This window comes from Eumetopias jubatus, unplaced genomic scaffold, assembly GCF_037043125.1.
Source record: "Eumetopias jubatus isolate StellerSeaLion01/CBP00866 unplaced genomic scaffold, mEumJub1_p1.0 scaffold_8, whole genome shotgun sequence".
Lineage (NCBI taxonomy): Eukaryota > Metazoa > Chordata > Mammalia > Carnivora > Otariidae > Eumetopias > Eumetopias jubatus.
In genome coordinates, this window is record NW_028274814.1 from 106,463,737 (window position 1) to 106,484,904 (window position 21,168).

A 21,168-nucleotide genomic window follows, 5' to 3' on the forward strand; every position below is an offset into this window, starting at 1 on the left:
CATCGTGTCACATATGCTGGGTGAATGCCATCTTCCCTTGTCTACTCTTCTGGATTCCTGCTTTCAAGCCTTTTCTAGACCCAGGGATTCCCCTTAACTATCCTACCAACTAATACATTCCATTAACAAATATTTTTATTTTTTGACCTAGCACTTTTATGTATTCTGTACTTGGAGAGAAGGTCTGGACATTCCATTCCATAATGGTACCAGAAAGGGAAGGTTTAGAAATACCTTCAAATCTGGCATCTATTAAGAAATGGCTGAGGCACCCGGGTGGCTCAGTTGGTTAAGTGTCTGCCTTAGGCTCAGGTCATGATTCCAGGGTCCTGAGATTGAGTCCCACGTTGGGCTCCCTGCTCAGCCGGGAATCAGCTTCTTCCTTTCCTTCTGACCTTCCCTCCTGCTTGTGCTCTCGCTCACTCTCTTTCTCTCAGATGAATAAATAAAAGAATAAAAAAAAAGAAATAGTTAACTATATTAGAAGCTGTTTCTGAGAATAGAGTTATTGAAGACATAGCTAATATTTTTGAAATTTTAAATTCTCTTTTAACAAAAGAGAACCAAGCTGCTAATGTAAGCTAAAGAGTCTATTACAGCACTATCTTACACAAAATGAAATTATAGGTATTTGACCCTTATAAAACACAGACGGGTAAAAATATCTTTGTTTCCTGCTACAAGATGAAGTTACAGATAATGTCACAGATAGAGGAGATTTTCAAGAAGACAAACAGAACATGTTTTTTAATTTTACCCTTATTATGTATATACCTATACACCTATTACTGGTGATCATGGATTTAAAAGAAAATTTCAGTTAAGTCTCAAGGGATTATGGAAAAATCTGAGGTGTTCCAAGTCATAATAATTTTTGAAAAAGGGTTAGCTGTAGAAGACTGTATATCACTCGACTGGGAAGATGGTTAAAACAAAGTGTGAGTTCTATTTTTACATAGAGGTACTGAATTAGAAATCTCATCTTTTTGTGGTATATATACACAGTGGAATGTTATGCAGCCATCAAAAGGAATGAGATCTTACCATTTGCAACGACGTGGATGGAACTGGAGGGTGTTAGGCTGAGTGAAATAAGTCAATCAGAGAAAGACAGGTATCATATGACCTCACTGATAGGAGGAATTCTTAATCTCAGGAAACAAACTGAGGGTTGCTGGAGTGGTGGGGGGTGGGAGGGATGGGGTGGCTAGGTGATAGACACTGAGGAGGGTGTGTGCTGTGGTGAGCGCTGTGAATTGTGCAAGACTGTTGAATCACAGATCTGTACTTCTGAAACAAATAATGCAATATATGTTAAGAAAAAAAAGAAGAAGATAGCAGGAAAGGAAGAATGAAGGGCAGTAAGTCGGAGGGGGAGACGAACCATGAAAGATGATGGACTCTGAAAAACAAACTGAGGATTCTAGAGGGGAGGGGGGTGGGGGGATGGGTTAGCCTGGTGATGGGTATTAATGAGGGCACATTCTATGTAGAGCACTGGGTGTTATGCACAAACAATGAATCATGGAACACTACATCAAAAACTAATGATGTAATGTATGGTGATTAACATAACAATAAAAAAATTAAAAGAAAAAGAAATCTCATCTTTTTAGCTTTGCATAGTAGTATTCAATTTGTCTGTAATTTTAAAATATATGTATTACCAGCCAGGGGGATCTAGCAGAAATGTACATATTATGTGCTTACTAAAAATTAAAAAAGGATAAAACATATAAAAATGATAATATTGTTTTCCAAATAAGAAACCATAATCCAATTTGATTAAATAGTGGAGAGAAATTAAAAAAAAAAACAAAAAACACCTTCTGGAGGGCAGAGCTATATTAGAGACTTTATTGTGTCTTGCATTTAGGATTCTAATTCCCAATAATACTAGCTGTCACTCTGACTGTTCATTCAGTCATAAACAGCATAATTCAATTCTTTTATGTAAAACATTACATTAAAATATCAACATTAATATTTTTTGCAGAAGGAGTGTAGACATACATTTTAATTAGGAGAACTTTCTAGGGATTTTAGGTTTAGAAAGAAGGAACTGGTTGAGATACTCAGTACAACAGCTGAGAGTCAGATTTTGACAAAAACATTACTGAGGTGTCAGGGTACTTTTTTCTGTGTGTACAGTTCTCCTGGATGGGAGAGGAAACACAGTTTTACAGTGTTTGGGGCTCTGCATATTGCAACTGGGAGTTTCTATAATAAATGTGATAAATGATTTTTTTTTCTTCTCTTGGGAAAGGGAGTAAATTTCTCAAATTATTTATCATGAGACTACCAGCAAAGAGCAGAAGGTCTCCGATATTTTGATATATTATCTGTTTTTACTTTATCACTTGGCTTACTCTGTGTTTTACAGATAAGCATTGGTGGTGTGCAAAACTGGTAGATACAATACCTCGTTTTTCTACTTAACTCCAATTTTGAATAATCTGAGTATTTTCCAAGGATGGCTTCGAGTCATGTTCACCCTAGTGGTGAAGACTGAAGAGTATTGTCCGTATTTGTGTGAGTGTTGAAAACAATTTGAAGTAGAAATGAGTTTCTGAGCTCATGTAATGAAAACATGAGCATATTAATTAATGATATTGTACAAATCTTTGTATTCTGCATTTTTCTTATCTTTAGTCACAATGTGATATTTGAGACTACTTTTGCCCTTGAGATTCTATTACTTGGGAGCAATGGTATGGAATTTTAAAATCTCTTTTGCTGTTACACATGAGGACAATGATTTTGAGAAACTTTTTGGGGACAGGTGATACAATCACTAAAGTCCATCTTGTTCCATGCCTCGTTGCTCTGTGGTGTGATTCTAGAAGCAGGAGGTTTTGTGGTGCTTTGCTCAGAGACCTACCATGCTTTGGTTGTGGCTACTGGTTCTCATTCCCAAACTGAAACCAGAGTAGATATTTACTTCTGAGGTTTTAAGTTAAAAGGTTGGGCTTAAGGAAGCGTATCCTAACCTCAATCCTGATTATTTGATAGGAAAATAACAGCTTCTCTGTGAGTTTTAAACAACCTGACATGGAACTAGTCTGAAGGTCAACATTTTTTAGGACTCACAGATGAAATATATGGATTCATGTCTCTAAAACCACATAATCTAATCAACTTCTAGTTGGTTATGTTAATTAATTACTAATATGTGTCCAGTGGATGTGTTTGTTGCAAAGGATCCTGAAATGGCCTCTGAGAATCCCTGTTGTGACCCAATCTAGTTAAGATTAGAGCTTCAGGACAATAAGCCAGCCCTTTCCTTTCTTATACTCGATTGATGTGATAAGGTCATTTTAGTGCATTGACCCTTCTGATTCTTCCTATTTATTTTACCCACCTGTGTAGTAGCTTCCTTTCACTGAAAGTCGAACTTTCTGTATTGTACACTTAATTCTGTTAAATGAGAAACCACATTCTTTGTTTCAATATGTTTTTCAAGTGATGTAAAAATGCCTCAAGTATTTGCTGCAGAGCCTTTTTCAAGAACCCTTATCTTGTGACCTGTAACAAAAAAAGGCAGAGGCAATTAACCTCCCTCTTTTTCTGTTGTTAATAGTCAGCTGAAAGTACGGAAGAAAATAATTTCAAATGATAGTCGCCCAAGATTTGTGCATTATCAAAGATAATTGGTATTTATTTTTAGAAATTTCATATACTTATTCGATAGATAATTGTTCTTTTTTTCTCATTAACATGCATAAATATTTTTCCTCACATACTTTATTCTTAAAATTTGTATTTTTACTGATTATTTCTTTTTAAATTCCCCTTCTCTCTAGTATTAACTCTGCTTTTGCTGTGTTTGGCTCTAGCTGCTGAGTTGATAAAAGTGACTATCAAAAGTTAATATATAGAGGTTAATGTAAGGTACAAAATAGTGTCCCAATATATTTGAGATGTACTATATTTTTATTTTAGAAGCAGATTTTTTTTTTGTAAAATGTGAACTTTAGGATTTTCATTATTTTTCTCACATTAAAACTGGCTTCAGGAGTATTTAATTCTGCTTTGAGTTTTGCTTTGGTGGGCCTGGATTTACTTGGCAATGAAATTCTCAGTGGCATTCCCAGAGATTCTGAATACAGGGAGATGTACTATAACAGTATCTATCTAACTGGTTATGCTTCTAATGGTTGATAATGAAATATCATTCCTTATCCATAATAACGTACTTTTAAGGGTATATATCTATTATTTTATTTAATCGTCTCAGTCATGCTGAAGTTTAACTTGGGCAAGCATCATTCCACCTGTTTCACAGATGAGAAGTTAAGAGAGGCAGAACGCTTAAGGAGAAACAGCATGGTAAAGAGTGCAGACTTTGCAGTAAGAAGTAGGCGAAATAAAAGAGTCAGGTACTTTACCTCAGTGTATCCAGATCTCATTGGTAACAGGACTAGTACTAAAACTTAGGTTTGGGATATTTTGCTTTACATTTCCGCATCAAAATTCCTTTCAGTGGGGTGCTTGGGTGGCTCAGTTGGTTAAGCATCGGACTCTTGATTTTAGGTCAGGTTTTGATCTCCGGGTCGTGAGTTCAAACCCTGGGTTGGGCTTCCTGGTGGGCTCCAGGCTTGGTGTGGGGCCTACTTACAAAAAAAAAAAAAAAATTCCGTTCAGTGACACATAGTAGGAAACTAACCTGGGGCCATTTGAGGGCAAGACCCTTCCCAATGATGACAGGATTTGTTCAGAGAACAAAGGAGGGGATTAAAAAAAGGATTCTCATTTTCCACCCTGGAGCTGTTTAGAACTCCTGATACAGTTGTAATAAAACCCTTGGCCTGTCTAAGCATTTTTCATCTTTCAGAGCTGAGCCAGACTCAGATGATACCAGTTATGACAGAAGCAAGGGATTCTTTTGGGACATTTATATTTCTGATATAAAGTCAGAAACAACTCAACCACTCTTTAGAATTTATAATCAGTCTAAAGGTGCCCATTGAACAACTTCATGGTCTCAGTCTGACTTCATGAGAGATCAGTCAGATAATGAGGAATTTCTTTTTTTTTTTTAAAGATTTTATTTTTTATTATTTATTTGAGAGAGAGAGGATGAGAGATAGAGAGCACGAGAGGGAAGAGGGTCAGAGGGAGAAGCAGACTCCCCGCAGAGCAGGGAGCCCGATGTGGGACTCGATCCCGGGACTCCAGGATCATGACCTGAGCCGAAGACAGTCGCTTAACCAACTGAGCCACCCAGGCGCCCGATAATGAGGAATTTCTAAAAAGCCTCCACTGAATTGGTATGTCTGTAAATAGGGTCACTATCTGTGGCATGCTGATTATATATTCACCAAGTGTTTTACTGTCTACTTTTAACAGTGTGAAAGGGGTCTATTTGTAAGATTTGAGGAGAAGCTCAAGCAAGGCTCAGGTGCTTCCAAATTGTTTCCCCTTTCCAGTCATTACTCTTGTGAATGCAGTTGTATTTACTGTCATTTTACATAGTACTATAGGTTAGTTAATCCGAAATTTTGCAGAGAGCACACTGCTGTTAGAAAGGGATGCAGAGTAGGTTTTTTGTTTTGTTTTAATGGAGAGTCCATGGGAAAAATTCCAATCACAGATAGGAAGTTAAGGAATGAAGGCAGGTTCAGGGGAGACCCAGCATCACAGATCATGAGTGCTATGCAGACACTAGACTATGGATGTGGGGGTGGCTCATTGTCAAAGTCAGGAATATGGTAGAGATTACAGATGCTAAAATGCTAAGGAACAACCCTAAAGATATTAGAACAAAAAAACCCTGCACTGAATTGTATATGTGGATACTGCAGTATGCACATAGATATTATAGTGAGTAACAATGTTTTCAAGACAGCATTAACATTATTATTGGAATACTAAATGTTACCTTGCCGTTTTCAATACTTAATTTTCTTTTTTTTTTTTTTTTTAAAGATTCTTATCTATTTATTTGACAGACACAGTGAGAGAGAGAACACAGGCAGGGGCAATGGGAGAGGGAGAAGCAGGCCTCCCTGTGGAGCAGGGAGCCCGATGCGGGACTTGATCCCAGGATCCAGGCTTAACGACTGAGCCACCCAGGTGCCCTCAATACTTAATTTTATTAATAAGAATAAATTTAGTTTCAGGTCCATCTGAAGTACCCTAAGATGAAGAACCAAGAGAATTGTATATTATAAAATTGCCCTAATTAGAATTACATATAAATATATATGTATTCTGGTATCATATGAATCATAATCTTTGTAGTATGTCCACTTATTTCACTTAACATTTTAACTAGACAGTTTCTTTTACCCACTTAATAATATGTTCCTTTTTGTGATAATCCAAGGTTTAGTTACTTTGGGAAAAATAAATTCTTATAGCTTTGTAAGGGCTTTTATTTCCCTGGAGTCATATGAAGTGACTATCAAATAATTAGTAAAAAGCCCAGGCCACAAATGTACAATCTTTACTAATGGAAGGAGTGTATTTAAAAAAACAACATATTCACATTTAACTTAAGTTCCATGCAGTTAGTGGCTCTTTTTTATTCTCCTTCTGCTTTTTTCTTTTTTCTCTCTCCGTTAAAATGAGAAAGTTTAACATAATTAACCTTTATAATTTATAATGATACTTAAATTATATCTTTGTTTATACCATTTTTGGGGACTTTATGTTCCATAGTGATTATAAGCAAGGGCCTGCTCTGTTAGTTTCCACGTGTCACTTGACTTCTCCGGCAAGGTTTCCTCAACTAGCATCAGCTGGATGGTAATCTCCTGTGTTATGTGGATTAGAAGAGTTAATATATACACAAAGATCAGCATAAAAATTGGCCTAGAACCTAAGTTGGCAGAATTCTTATCTGACACAGGAGGCACTCCTGTATTTATTTTCTTTCGCACCCGGTTGGCTTTGATAACTGGTGAGATTTCCATATTTAACCCTTTTTGGTGGTAGCATTCTGATTTCAAACAAGTAACTCATATCTGAAAGAAACAAAATTCAGGATTTATCACCTTGTTTTATGTAATTAAGTGTTTCAATTTTGCCAGATTCTTACGTAGAACTCAGGATTTTGATATAGGATCTAAAGATCTATATGAAAGTTCTATGGTAAAAATAAATGCTTGCTGAGGGCAGAAGTCAAAAGTGAGAGTCCTGACTGATTTTGGTGGCTGTGTTCAGTGCACCAGTGAATGAAAATGCTGATATAGACCTGAATGGTAAGTAGTTTCAAATTTAAATAGTAACATCGAAAGTCATTCATCTTAGCTAATTTTTTGAAGAGTGTTATATGCCAAAATCATAAGAAAATTATTTTAACTTTTATAATAGGCAAATATACATGTCTTCAGACTTTTAGTATAAGTAAAAATATCCTTGAAAAAATTGCTCAAATCTCCCTGCATTGATTTTGTGAAATATATCAAGAGATAGGAAATTGCAGTAGGCTAAGTTTGAAGTTAGTCTGTGAATTTAGAAATACTATGTTTTTGAATGAGGGCTTTGAAAAAAGAATTGGAGATATTTGTTGCTGTAGATCACTTAGCATTTCTAGAGGGAACTCACATTTGATTTTCTCTTTAGAACAACTTTAGCGAGATGGGAATATTTAATTGTTCTTCTGCCTTTCAAGGAACATAAAATTAACTGGCAGATTGTGGACTAAGTACAAAAGGAGCTTTCGTTGGGAATTAAGGTCAAGTTTCTTCGTAAGTGGATACCTTGTAGATGCAGTTGAATATCAATGTGAAGGGCCCTTGAGATATAAGAGTTATTCCTACTACTTCACTTCTGATATTTTAGCAGAAAAAAATGTTGTTTTCTTTTTGAAAATAAAAGAATTTAATAGATCAGATTTTCTAAAGCTTAGTCAGTGATACCTAGAAGCGGCTGTTTGCTTTCCTTTCATGTAATCATCATATATGCTTAGTTCTTAGGAAATTAATCATGTACTTGTTAAACAATGCTTTTTAAAATCTCTGTTACGTGCAAGGTATCTTCAGGGCACTTAGAAGATCTTGATTAATGAATCGAAGTCCCCAGCATCTTTGAGCAACAACCTTTCGTTTACACGGACAGAGTATGTTCTATTTCCAATAAGTTAACTGGAAAATGTGACATTTAAAATTACATTCCCAAAGAAATATAAAACATTTAATATATTGTTTGGCATTAATTTTTCTGTGGTATGGAAAATACATTATGAAATATGGGTATGGGATAGCTTTTTTGTTGTTGTTTCTGGAGGTTTTTTTGCCCCTAGCAGTTCTGAGGGGATGACTCATTTGAATAACTTATTTTGTTTTCATATTATACTCCAGTCCCTCAATTAAATATGTAAAAATATTGAGTATTCTGATATTCTACTTTATATTCAAACTCAATATTGAGAGGGAGAGACAGCATTACCTCTAAATAGATTCTGATGCCTGGAAACCAACATACCTTGGTTCTTCCTTGTCAGTAACTTTTTGCTACTTAGGGAGTTAACCTCAGCTTTCTCATCAGTGAAATGGGTATAGTGATACACCTCAAAGGTTTTTTATTAGGTTAAGTTTGGACACTGACAAGCATATAATAAGCTTTAAATAAATGAAAGCACTCATTATTTTTATGATCACAATGTATTTTTTTAATTCCTCCTCTACCTCCTCTTCTGTCTCCACTTTTTCCTCTTCCTTGGCTCATAGTGCTGGAAGATAAGGCCATGGGAGGGGACAGCAGTCCCTCAAATGAGAATACCTTCTTATAATAATCACTTTGTGAAACAACAAGAATAAAATGAGTACTCTATCTTTTCGACGCTATTGGGAAGAACTTTCAAAAACTATATTAAGATTGTAGAATAAACTAATTACATTTTCTGAACTTCAAATAAGAGCTTTATTATATTATCTCCAGGGTTTAAAGTGTGAATTGAATTCATATGCACACACGGTCTATCAAAATACAGACTTTAAAAACATTGATTTTTTTTTTTTTAGGCTTCCTCATAATTTCTTGGATGAATTTCAGAGATTTTATTGTAGTAAAACTGTAGTTTAAAAAAGGTACATTTATGAAATGAATGCATCACTAAAATGTGTGGGCCTAAAAATGTGAAAAAATAATTTAAGTGACATTAAATATTAAAGAAAATATAAGATCTTTAAGTTCTGTTGGTCCAAAGTGTAATTACCAAGTGAAAATTTGAAGATAATCCTAGACATCTGTTTCTGATTGTCTTAGTACAAGAAAAAGTTTAGTGACTGTTAAAACCCTTTATTCCTTACGTAGGATATAGGATAACCCCATCTCTATTTAATTTTTCTTCTCTCTCTCTTTCTCCCTTCCCCTCCATTTTCCTTGTGTCTCCCCGCCCCCAAATCCCAGTTGCAGACAGTTAGATTAATTATATTCCTAGGTTCATGGCCAGTTTGATCATGGCTGGGATGATCCCTGCAGCTTTCCTCTCTTCTATTCATGGGTTTATTCCCTTTTATCTCTATTTCTTTCTTTTTTTTTATTCTGTGGCCTTATATTTGAAACCACTGACATTTTTCTTTAAGATTTGTTGATTACACAGTATATATATATATATATATATATATATAAACTTGTAGAAATTAGTGATAATGAAGACAAATTAGCTACCAAACCCACTGCCACAATCATCTGTGTGAAATTTTCCCCTAAGCCTCTTATCTCTATTTCTAACTTTATTTTCCCTTTGCACCATAGACAACTGCTCTAATGTACTTGATTTGCATCCTTAGATTTATAATATACCTTTGTAAATTGTGTAGTGATATTTTGAGTGGGAATGAATTTTTAATATATATAGCTGGAGTTGTGACACAGAGTGCCTCTGATATTTTGATTCTTTGTCGGCTTTGGAAGGTCCTTTCATGTTACAGTGTTTACAGGGAGTGTGACGGTCCTCACTTCTGCATGGTAATCCATAACACGACATGTTGATTGCTTCCCACTGTCAGCCAACACTAAGAGGTTCTCATTAAACACCCTTTTACATACTCTCTTAGGTGAAAATTTCTCTGAGAGTGGGATTGCTGGTTAGGGCTTATCCTGGGCTTAGTGACTCTCATTGATTGGAGAGTTCTGTCAGATGGCCCAACCGGAAGTCTCTCCCGGGCTTAACATTGCCACTAACAGTACCCAGGGCCTTCTCCCACAACCCCACCAGGACTGGCTTTCTCCAGTTTTCTAAATATTGCCAATCTCAGATCTCATTGTCATAATTTGTGTTTCTCTGGGTTACTGAGGAATTTGAGTATTAGTTAAAATGCTTTAACTTTTCAATTTTGTTTCCATTTTTGTTCAAATCCTTTGCGTATTTTTTTTCTCTGTTGGATTTCTTTTCTTTTTCTGGTCGCTTTGTTAGTTTTTTTCTTCGAGATACAATCCCTTATTCACATGGTTTGAAATATCTTCTCCTAGCATATTTATGCATGTTTAACTTTGTCAATATTATCCCTCAGTAATGACAAGTCCTTAATTTTGAAATACTCAAATTCATCATTTTCTTAAAACCTTTTGAGTTATATTTGGAGGTCTTTTTAAGAAGTCTCTTTTCCTTCCACAGAGATATTCTCGTAGATATTCTTGTTAGCTTTACCTTTTCACATTTAACTTTTAAAACTATCTGGAACTTACCTTTGTATATGGTAAATATGGTATAAAAAGCAAGCTTTATATTTCTCTTATGCTTAGAAAGAATTTTTGAGTTTATTAATAAACAATGTGAAAATATTGGTTGAAATTACATAGAATTTATAGATTAATTTTGGAGACTTGACTTCTTTCTAATGTTAAATTGTCCCACCCATGAGCCTTGGGATATTTCTCCATATTTTTCAAGTTTTGGATTGGATACTTTCAGTTAGTCAGACTAGCTAGATTTAAAAATTGATCTGGTATAAAAAAAGTTGACTTGGTTCATGTGATCAAAAAAAACCCCAAAGCAACACTGATTAATTCTATCAGATAATTATATAGATGTGAAATCATAACATTAGCCCTTTTAAAATGTACTTTTTATAGTTCATTTTAATGTGTTTTCCTCTAAACCACATCTGTGGTAGCTAAATTTTAAATGGTTTTTTAATTCAGTGATTTTTTTTGCACTTTTTATCATTGAAATATGATAAATGAATAGCTTTTATGAAAATTATTATTTAGTTGACTACCATAGGCATTTTTAAATTTTAGGTCATAATTCTGTAGGGCACCTTTATATTTTTAGAAGTGATCTTTATGTTAGCATTGAGTTTTTGTAGCATGGATGCAAGAATCAATCACATTTAAATTAGAAAGTGTGGAAATAGTGACAGCAGTTTTCATACCAAAAAGCAAAACAAAGCAAAACAAAAGAAGTATGCAAACAGTTTAGTCTAAGTTTTGGCAGCTCTTACTTTAAAAGAAAAAAACAAAACCCAGAATATATTTTGGATAAACACAGTATTGTGTTTTAGAAACAGTTATAAGAAAAAAAAAGGATTTTGATGCCTTAAACTTAGGAATAAGGAAAACCATGATTCGGAGTGACACCTGAATGCTCATTGCTAATGTGAGATGAATTTTTGAGCTGGTAAAAGTGGCCCCTAAATTGACCTGCCTACTTTGCTGGATGCCTGGGAATCGCAATCTGTCTGTGTTCCCCTTTAAAACACTGAAAGAGTAGACTGGTATGAAGGTAATAAAGGAGCGTGAGGAAAAAGAACAAGGTGGGGGGGGATATTGAAAAGGGATTGTTTTCATATTTGAGTATGATAAAATCGTCTCCGTCAATGCCTTTCAGCCAAAGACATTCAGGAAAACACTGATTGTAAAGAATTGGGCTTAATTACTACTTTCATTGAGGGAACATTACATGGGGATCCTGAGGTTGTATCATAGGGTTTGAACTTTCGTTGGGTGATTTGGGAGAGGGTCTAAAGACGCAGGGCTATTCTCTAGATTGGATGCTGGAACAATTCTATGACTGGATAAAGAAGTCATTCATTTAGCAAGAGAGAGGGATGTTTGGTATTTTGTGGGTTGTGCTGTGGCCTTTTTCTTTTTTGTGTTTGGTAAAATTATGAAGTAGTCTCACTTTCTCTCACTTATCATGGATTCAAAGTAACCTTGTCTCATATTGGTGTTCTGTAAGAATGTGTATGTACAATAGAAAAAAAATAGCCTGATGTGAGTGTCTGATGAGTTCAGGACATCAAAGTCTACCCTTCTTCCCATTCCCCCCACTTTCTCCCTTCCTTCCTCTTTCATCCATAAGTAGGTAAAATTGTTTTAAACATATATTCTTAATTTGGGAATTTTCTTTTTCACTTCCCAGTCACCCAGGGCAATGACTGAATCATAAAGATGTGAGAGCCTTCTAGCTGGACAAAAAACAAGAAACTTGGCATCACATTGTGGCTTTGCCTCAGATAACCTTGCCAGGAATTTTTAATTCTGAGTTGTATTCTCACTTTGAAATAACCATTTCCCTTGCTGCCTTGTCCCAGTGGAGACCACCTTCGATCCTTTGCTTTTACTCTTCCTCTTACCTGGCTTCATCAATCTTTGCAAGGCTGGCTCCTTATCCTTCAGTCCTTAGACATCCGTCCATTTCCCGACTTCTAAGATAATCCCTATGTAAATTCGCCTCATCCACTCCACCTTACATGGCTATTTTGTTAGCACTTACCATTGGCTCTTGTCATTATCTGAAGTTAACTCATTTATTCTGTTATGTGGTTCTTCCTTCCTCACTCTGCTTTACTTCACATGTCAAACATAAGCTCTGCATGCGTGAGAACTTGTATGTACGTACAGGTCCAGGTGCCCGGCCCCTAATCAAGTTCCCAGAGCCAAATAGGTGCTTAGCAAATACTGGTATAATAATTGGATATGTATATGAACAAACAAATGAACAACCAACTCAGTAAACATATATTCTAAACTCAACTCTATATCTATTGACTATTAAAAAGAGAAACACTTGTTTATTTCATTGAGATAGAAGTACCTGAGAAAAATGGCAATTTGTTTCCCTGGAAATATGCCTTAGAATTTTCAAAGAAATTCTTTGCTGTTATGTTTCTTTCAGCATCTGTGTTCCAAGACTATGGGTTGGGGCGCCTGGGTGGCTCAGTGGTTAAGTGTCTGCCTTCGGCTCAGGTCATGATCCCAGATTCCTGGGATCAAGCAGAAGCCCCTGCTTCTTCCTCTCCCACTCTCTCTGCTTGTGTTCCCTCTCTCTCTGTCTAAATAAAATCTTAAACAAAAAAAAGACTATGGGTTAGATGAGATGGTATAATAATGGTGTTTTCCTGGGGCTTAAATTAATATTTGGAGGCATTTCTCTGGAGTGATTCCAATGTAAATAATAGGCTTTTCCTACTACTTTGTATTACTGCTATTAAATTTAATATTTGAATTTGAGAATATTTTAAACTAATTTGACAATATTTTAAAAATAAGTTTTATCTTTCACTTCAGGGATTCAGTTTTTCATGGATTTAGAATGCCAAGGTCTGAGTTGTAGTTTGTGAATGTTGGTTTGCAGTGAAAGATGAAACGTGGTCTGAAAATGTTAGGTGGACGGTGGAAAAAGTTTGGAAGCCACCAGCCTTGGATTGGAATTCCTGCTCTGATACTTTTTTATTAACTTTGCAAGTTCTTTAGTGTCTCTGAGTCTGTTTCCTCACTCACAGAGTGGACAGGGTATTTATGTACCGGACTGTGTTCAGAGCTCAGTGAGACGATCCATTTCAGGAGTGTGGTGTGGTATGTGACGTTATTAGGTGATGAATAAATGTAAGAACAGTGCTTTCCCTCTGTTTTCCATCAGAGGAAAAAGGAGGCATATGACTTTCCAAATACAGAAAATTATTACTCTCTGTAGATAATGTAAGGTAATTAAATACATTATATTTGATATTATTCCTATAAGCAGGGCCTTGACATTGTAAATTGCAAAAAGTATCAATCACAAGAATATTAATGATAATAGCAAATATTTGTTGAGTGTTTGCCACATGACAGGCACTGTCTTAACACTTTACCTATATTAACTCATTTAATCCTCATCACAAAACCCATAAAATACCAATTATTTTTCCTCTTTTACAGATGAGTAAATTAAGGCACAGTGTTAAATTAGCAGGGCACACAGGCAACTTTGGCATTGAAAGATTATACACCTTTTTATGCATTAAAAATGGATACCCCCAAACCTTTTTCATTCCTCAGATACAGTCAGTAATTACCCAAGTAAATATATATCTTGACGCACATAAGCCTTATTCTCATCCCCGTCTTCTATCTGGGAAGGACTCCAGTTTCAGCACTTGACACTCCGTCTCCTTGTGGTAAGGAAGGAAGACAATAGAAGTATCCAAGTTTGAGGGTTAGGTCTGCTTGAGAGCCATGCTGTACAGACAGTTCTTGATGCTGTATCTTTTGTCTTTGGAATGTTGAGAAATCATGATTACTTGGGGTGAAAAATAAAGGGCATGCAGAAATTACAGATTTTATTTAAATGTTATATATGGTGGTGCTTAGGTGGCTCAGTCGGTCAAGTGTCTGACTTCGGCTCAGGTCATGATCTTGGGGTTCTGGGATGGAGCCCTGCATTGGATTCCCTGCTCAGTGGGGAGTCTCCTTCTCCTCCTGCCCCTCCCCCCTGCTTGTGCACACATATTCTCTTCTCTCGCTCTCAAATAAATAAATAAAATCTTTAAGAAAAACAAATATTATGTATGAAAATACTGAGGCAGTGATTTTCCTACAAACAAATTTATTAGCAGGGGAGGTATAAAAGAACATTATATCTAAATAAACCATGTATATTTAACCATTTTAAGAAATACAAGGTTTTACCAATATGTTCTGATGATTATTAAGCCTCTTTATTGCTTTGATCTTAGTTATCTTGCTTTTTATCGTGTTCTTCCATGTCATTTATCAGTTTTATCATGTTTGAATGAAATCTTTGCTTATTTTAAGATGATTTCTTACAGTTTCTGGTTCAGTAAGTATACAATAATTTCAGGCTACGAAGACCCCTACTGAAATTTGAAAGAGCATGAAGTCTTTGTAGATGATCTTAAGATAACATTGTTCTTGGCCTTATGATGAACTGCATATGTATATCAGCTTTGAGACATAATAATTACTTTAATTTTTTTAAGACTTTGTATTTAATCTCCTGGCTTGATGAAATGTTGGAGTATAAAGGAAATAAATTTTCCTTCTTAAAAATGTTTTATGAAGGTTTTCTCTCCCTGTGGTACTTCCTGATGGCCTGATATTATGTCATATATAATTGGATTGACGCTCAGCCTGAATACTTCTTTCTCTTCTTGGCAGCATGGGGTAACCTTGGAAATGTTCTGAAGAGTCAGAGCAAAATTTCTGAAGCTGAAAGCGCCTATAGGAATGCTTTGTACTACCGTAGCAACATGGCTGACATGCTTTATAATTTGTGAGTATGCATTACTTTCTCTCGTTTGGTTCATCTTTGAAACCTGTGGTGAGAGAAGGTTGATTTAACTGCTGGAAATGGAAATGATGATAGCTGTTTTTCTGAAATAGTCTTTCCATTAATCATACCCATGAGACTAGTAGGTGGATAGTATTTGTGATTTCTTTGTTTGGGGCTTCTGCATCAATATCCATGTGTATTGATGTAGTATGGTTGAATTTTTTTGTGTACTATGCCATATAACATAAAAATTGGTTAAATGCTTGTAGTTGTTTGTTTGTTTTTGTTTTTAGGTTCCATTAATAGTTGGGATCAGGCATGCCTGGGTGGCTCAGCCAGTTAAGCGTCTGCCTTTGGCTCAGGTCATGATTCTGGGTCCTGGGATCCAGCCAAGCATCAGGTTCCCTGCTCAGTGGGGAGCCTGCTTTTTCCCTCTGCCTGCTGCTCCCCCTGCTTGTGCACTCTCTCTCTCCTCTCGCCTCCTCCAAAGGTATTGGTAATTAAGTTAGGATATTGGGATAATTTAGAGTATTTGTGTATGTCAGGTTAGAAAAATCCCTAGGGGAAAAATTTGCTGTTCTTCGGCTGGAAAGCCCTAGGGGGTACAGTAAGTTATTAATGGAAACAGGGAAAACACAAATCTCTTCTTTGTCTCTTATATTTATGACACTTTTTTGTTTGCAAGTAATAGAAACTTGGTCTAACTTTGCTTAAACACAAAAGAGAATTTATTAACTCCTGTAATTAAAAATTCCTGGGGTTGACAGAAATGTAGGCACAATTAGAGCCAGGTGTTTTATATTTCAGAAATTTGTTTATATTTTGTGTCTGATTTCCTTTGGGTTCACTCCATTCTCTGTGGGGCTCTGTCTATATCAATTGGAAAGATGACTTGTACACATTACCCTTTTCAGTCTCAGAAGGAGTTGCATTGGTGTCTCTATTAATCCTGGGAAAGGCCGCTGAATGACCCTTTTGGGGTCATGTGTCCTCTCTTGAGTGAACCATGGGGCAGACAGGCAGGGGCGGCAGTAAGATACCTCCTTTGGCAGGGCCTCCAGAGTTTTGACTGGTTTGGAGGAGGATCAAGTTCCTGTAGGAAGGGACCAGGCGTAATACGTCTACTGCTTATGTTTAATGAATATGATGTTATATTGATTATATCAAACTGGTTTGGCAACTTAATTTTTAATATGTTGTATTTATGTTCTGGTTGCATCTAAATCTTTTGCAGGCTAACTCTAAAAGAACAGGTAGGAAAAAAATTGAAAAATGAATGAAAATAAACAAAATCTAGATTTTTTAAGAGAAGGCAGACAGGATGAGCTCACTTTAACTTCCTGTGCATTTACCTTGTATTGAAACGCTTAGACTTTAACACCAGGATCTCAGTCTCCTGGGCTATGGTCTAAATTAGATCAGCATGAGTTTTGTGTTGATTTGCATAGTGTTTAATTTTCTCTTTTTCACCAGGAATGCTTTTCAGCGGGGGGAACATCTCCAGTTTGTACAATCCCTGGTTCTTGCGTTCTGCTGTTTCATGCTTCACCATGTATATTACCATTTTCCCGGAAATAACTTTTTTCCATCTTTTTTTTTTTTTTTTTTTTTGCTTGAATAAGTATATCTGGATACTCCCACGAAGGCTTTCCCCATGTCTGCTTCATCTAAATAATGTGTTGCTACTTTATTACTGATTAATGGTATTTTTATTTCATGAAAAAAGAAACTTATTAGTTTGATAAATTTGCACAAAAATTTTTTCCCCCCTTTGGATCTGAAAGTAACATTGTCAAAGGGACCCCTTGTCTTGTCTTGCAATATGGGATGGAGTTTTCTTCTGGTGCCCATTCTCCACAGTTTTTGAGAGGAGAAAGTAAACTGAACAACCCACACTTTTTCACTAAGCTTATTTTTCTCTTTCTTACCTACAGCCAGTGGTTTAAGGTTACCTACCTCCTGGTGCTGTCTGGCATGTGTTGAAAGAAAAAGGAAATGTATCTATCTAGGCTTACTTTTTGCTGAGAAGAGAAATTTATTCAATTAGACAAATATACTTTACATGTAATTTAAAACCTGTATCTTATAACTTCCTCTGTGGTCATATATTTGAACTATTATGGCATGGACAGACCTCTCCAAACCCAAATGAAAAATCCTTGCTGGAGAAGTTATTAACAAGATATTGATTAACAAGCGTTATTAAGCTTGTTATTAACAAGATAAAACATTTTTTTCTTATTTATAAGTGATGTGGGGCATAAATGCGATATATAGTTCCAAAATGTTTTTACTAACATGGTAGGTTTTTTAAACTACACTTAGCTCAAATGGAGAGGTTTAAATCCCATAAGAAATGTTGCCATTGTTTTGAAAGTATTGGATTATAAAACCCATGTGTTGATAGAACTCTGATATTAAATGATTATATTTCAAAATAGGTGAATTCTTCATTGATTATGATCAATTATTAATAAAATGCACCAAGATAGATACTTTACTACCCATAATATTATAAATGTGTCTGTTATCCTATGTCACTAGGAGCAAATTTTTGTTTTTGGTTTTGTTTCTTCTGTTTATTTACATAGGAAAGAAGCCAAGTTTTCTCATGGACCATTTAGAGACTATCTGACAAAAAGTTTTTCTTTTACGATATAAATGCTATTTTCATTACATAATTTTCTCTGATTTACAGAAATTGCTCCGTGTCCTGTTTCAATTCTGAAAGAAAAAGGAATGTGCTTTGTTCAGTTTTACCAGTAAGCTTAACCTGATATCACTCCTTTGTGGTAGTAGCAGATATTAATCACATTTCATATCATCAGTTACTCTTAAAGATGTTTATGACCAAAGCCTGAAACTAATGAACCCATTACATTAGTTGGCATGAAATACCCATATTTATTAGTGAATTTTAGAAGCTTTTGGGAATCATAAGCTCCTGTTAGGTCCTGTACTTAACTTTTAATCAATAACCTAGACTTTTTTTTTTAACACATTCAGTGTTTCTAAATCTGCTTGCTTTGTAAACTACTGAAAAAATTTCATGTTGTTAGGAATTTATATTAGGAAAATAATCTGTAGATAGACATACATTATTATGTAACTTCAAAACCATGATTAGTAAAGTGAGATCCATCACTACTGGCCAGACACAGGATGATTCTAAGAGGTCAGAGATAATCTTTAAGTTAATTCCTATGATTTTACTTTTCTGCTTATATTTTAAAATAGAACTGGGATATCTAAATGTTGTTCTAGGTCAGGAAGGAAGGAAAAAAGGATGATTTGGAAAAATAATAGGTAAGCAATAATACAAATGATATGTGGTTATATCTGAAGTTCAGGGAACATTGCATTAAGAGGTTTTAAAACTTTCAGGACATTTTTCTGCAGGATTAATATCAAGTTCTATCTGAGAGGTGCATGCATACAGTTATACTGCCTATTTATAAAATGATGGAATAATTTTAATTTTTTTTTCTCTGGTAGCAGTTACTTGAATTACTTCTATGTGCCAAGCACTCTTAGTTCTTTACATATGTTATGACAGTTTGTCTTCAAATGAGGCCGACAAAATGAGGAAAATGAAACTCAGGTAATTTGTGTTGGATCACACAAATAAAAGAGGAGCCAATATTTGAACGTAAGATGTTCTGACTCTATATCCATGCAATGATAGTATTCTCAAGCTGGCAGAAATAAACCAAGGGTATGAGGTAAAAAACCTCAGTATAAGTCTTTTAAATCCAGAAAAAAAATTAATTCAAACTACCTTTACATATAGAAATAAAATACATGGAATTACATCTAATAGAGAGTATCAGTTATTTTTTTATGACACTTAACTAAGTTTCCTAAACTTTTGCTATAGAGTTTTGTTAGGAGGATCATGTGTTTGCACAACTGAACTAAGTTCAAGAAGAAAGTGCTACAGAAATTGTTTTAAATGGTCTAAATCCATTAATTATAAGGTTTTGATAACACTTCGGTCCATGCTTACAGATAACAATTACATAATGTGAAATTTGGAAGTACTTTTTAAAAAAAATTGAGATATAATTGAAATATAAGATTATGTTGGTTTCAGGCATGCAGTATAATTCAATATGTGTATGTATTGTGAAATGATCATCACAAGTCTAGTTATATGTCACTATACATACAATTTTTTTTCTTGTGATGAGAGCTTTTACTTGGCAAATTTCTCTTTGCAACTTTCAAATATACAACACATTGTTATTAGCTCTAGTGGCCATGCTGTACACTAGATACCCATGACATATATATTTTATAACCGGAAGTTTGGATCTTTTGACCCTCTTCACCCATTTCACTATCCCCCCCTTCTACTCTTAAAAGCAACTGATGTAGTACATTTATTGCATAGCCTTATATTCAGCCTTTTATTCATATTGCTCTATTTATTAAAATCCAGTACTTCACACAAATAATTTTAAGACCAGTTTAACAGATCTGTGTTATGATGTTGGTTTCTCTTTCCATGTATAATAAATTTCAGGGACAAAGCAGATAGACCATTGCTCAATGATTTATATTGTCAAATTTTATAAATACATAGTCGACTTTCAACCTTTTAACTGTAGTACTCACTGCATCTGAAGGATAATTGATTTCTAGCCTGAAAAATACTCAGTCATTGTTCTTTCATTGTTCTTATAGATTTGTCCTAGCAGTCTGTTCCAAATGATATTTAAACAAGTAATTCAATAGAGCATTGACTGTTTCATTAGGTATTAGATTTCAGAGTGCCAATAATAAATTTGATGTGGTTTAATCAATTCTTAATTACCTTCCATAAACATAGGGGATCATTTTTGTGGATAATAGAGATTTTGCCACCATAAGTTAGTTGTCAATTTTGTTCTATGTTGTAAGAACCTAAGTAATCTTCTAATATGAGAAGCTAGGAAAGGAGCAATAAAATAATTTAAAGAAGTAAAAAGAAAATATTAATGAGGTAGAATGTGGAGAAACAATGGGAAGTAATGGATAAGTATAAGAGAGTGTTCTTTAAAAGATCAACAATTTCTGGGATGCCTGGGTGGCTCAGTTGTTTAAGGGTCTGCCTTTGGCTCAGGTCATGATCTCAGGGTCTTGAGATTGAGACCTGGGTTGGGTTCCCTGCTCAGCGAGGAGTCTGCTTCTCCCTCTCCCCTTCCCCTTCCCCCTGCTTGTGCCCTCTCCGTCTCTCAAATAAAATAAATAAAATCTTAAAAAAAAATAAAAGATCAACAATTTCTGGCAAGGGTAATATAAGACAAAATAGAAAATCTTGAGTATATAACATAGAAAATGAGAAAGAGGCTACAGCCAGATAATGGAAGCTTAAACTAACAAAACATTGGTTATACATATGAAAATCCTTGTGATATGAATGCTTTTCTGGGAAAATATAAATGATCAACATTAACCCAAGAAGAAGTAGGCAATTTGGAAAAACTTGAAAACCATGTTAAAGAATTTTCTCTACCAGGAAACAAGTTCAGGCCTTTGATGTGTAAGTCCTATCGAATCTTCAATCAAGTGATATTTCTTGTACCAGTTACACTTCTCATTTATTTTTGTGAAGCTAGATAAACTGATGGCAAAAGGTCTGACTGTATTTAACACCAAAAAAACAAAGGAGAATAATGACAACAGTAACAACAACAAACATCAAAAACAGAAAAATCCAGAAGACAAAAAACAAA

At 35.1% G+C, this 21,168-nt stretch overlaps 1 protein-coding gene and 1 non-coding gene across 2 annotated transcripts in view; both read left to right on the top strand.

The window, feature by feature from the left end:
* TMTC2 (transmembrane O-mannosyltransferase targeting cadherins 2) overlaps nt 1-21,168 on the top strand; it is a 390,535-nt gene that overhangs the window by 193,227 nt on the left and 176,140 nt on the right. The window contains exon 4 of the mRNA XM_028105476.2: nt 15,337-15,451. Within this exon, the coding sequence (XP_027961277.2) occupies nt 15,337-15,451 (115 nt within the window). The remainder of the gene's footprint in view (nt 1-15,336; nt 15,452-21,168) is intronic.
* On the top strand, nt 11,487-11,636 carry LOC114211069 (U12 minor spliceosomal RNA). The gene has a single exon (XR_003609642.1). It is a non-coding gene; the product is annotated as a U12 minor spliceosomal RNA (small nuclear RNA).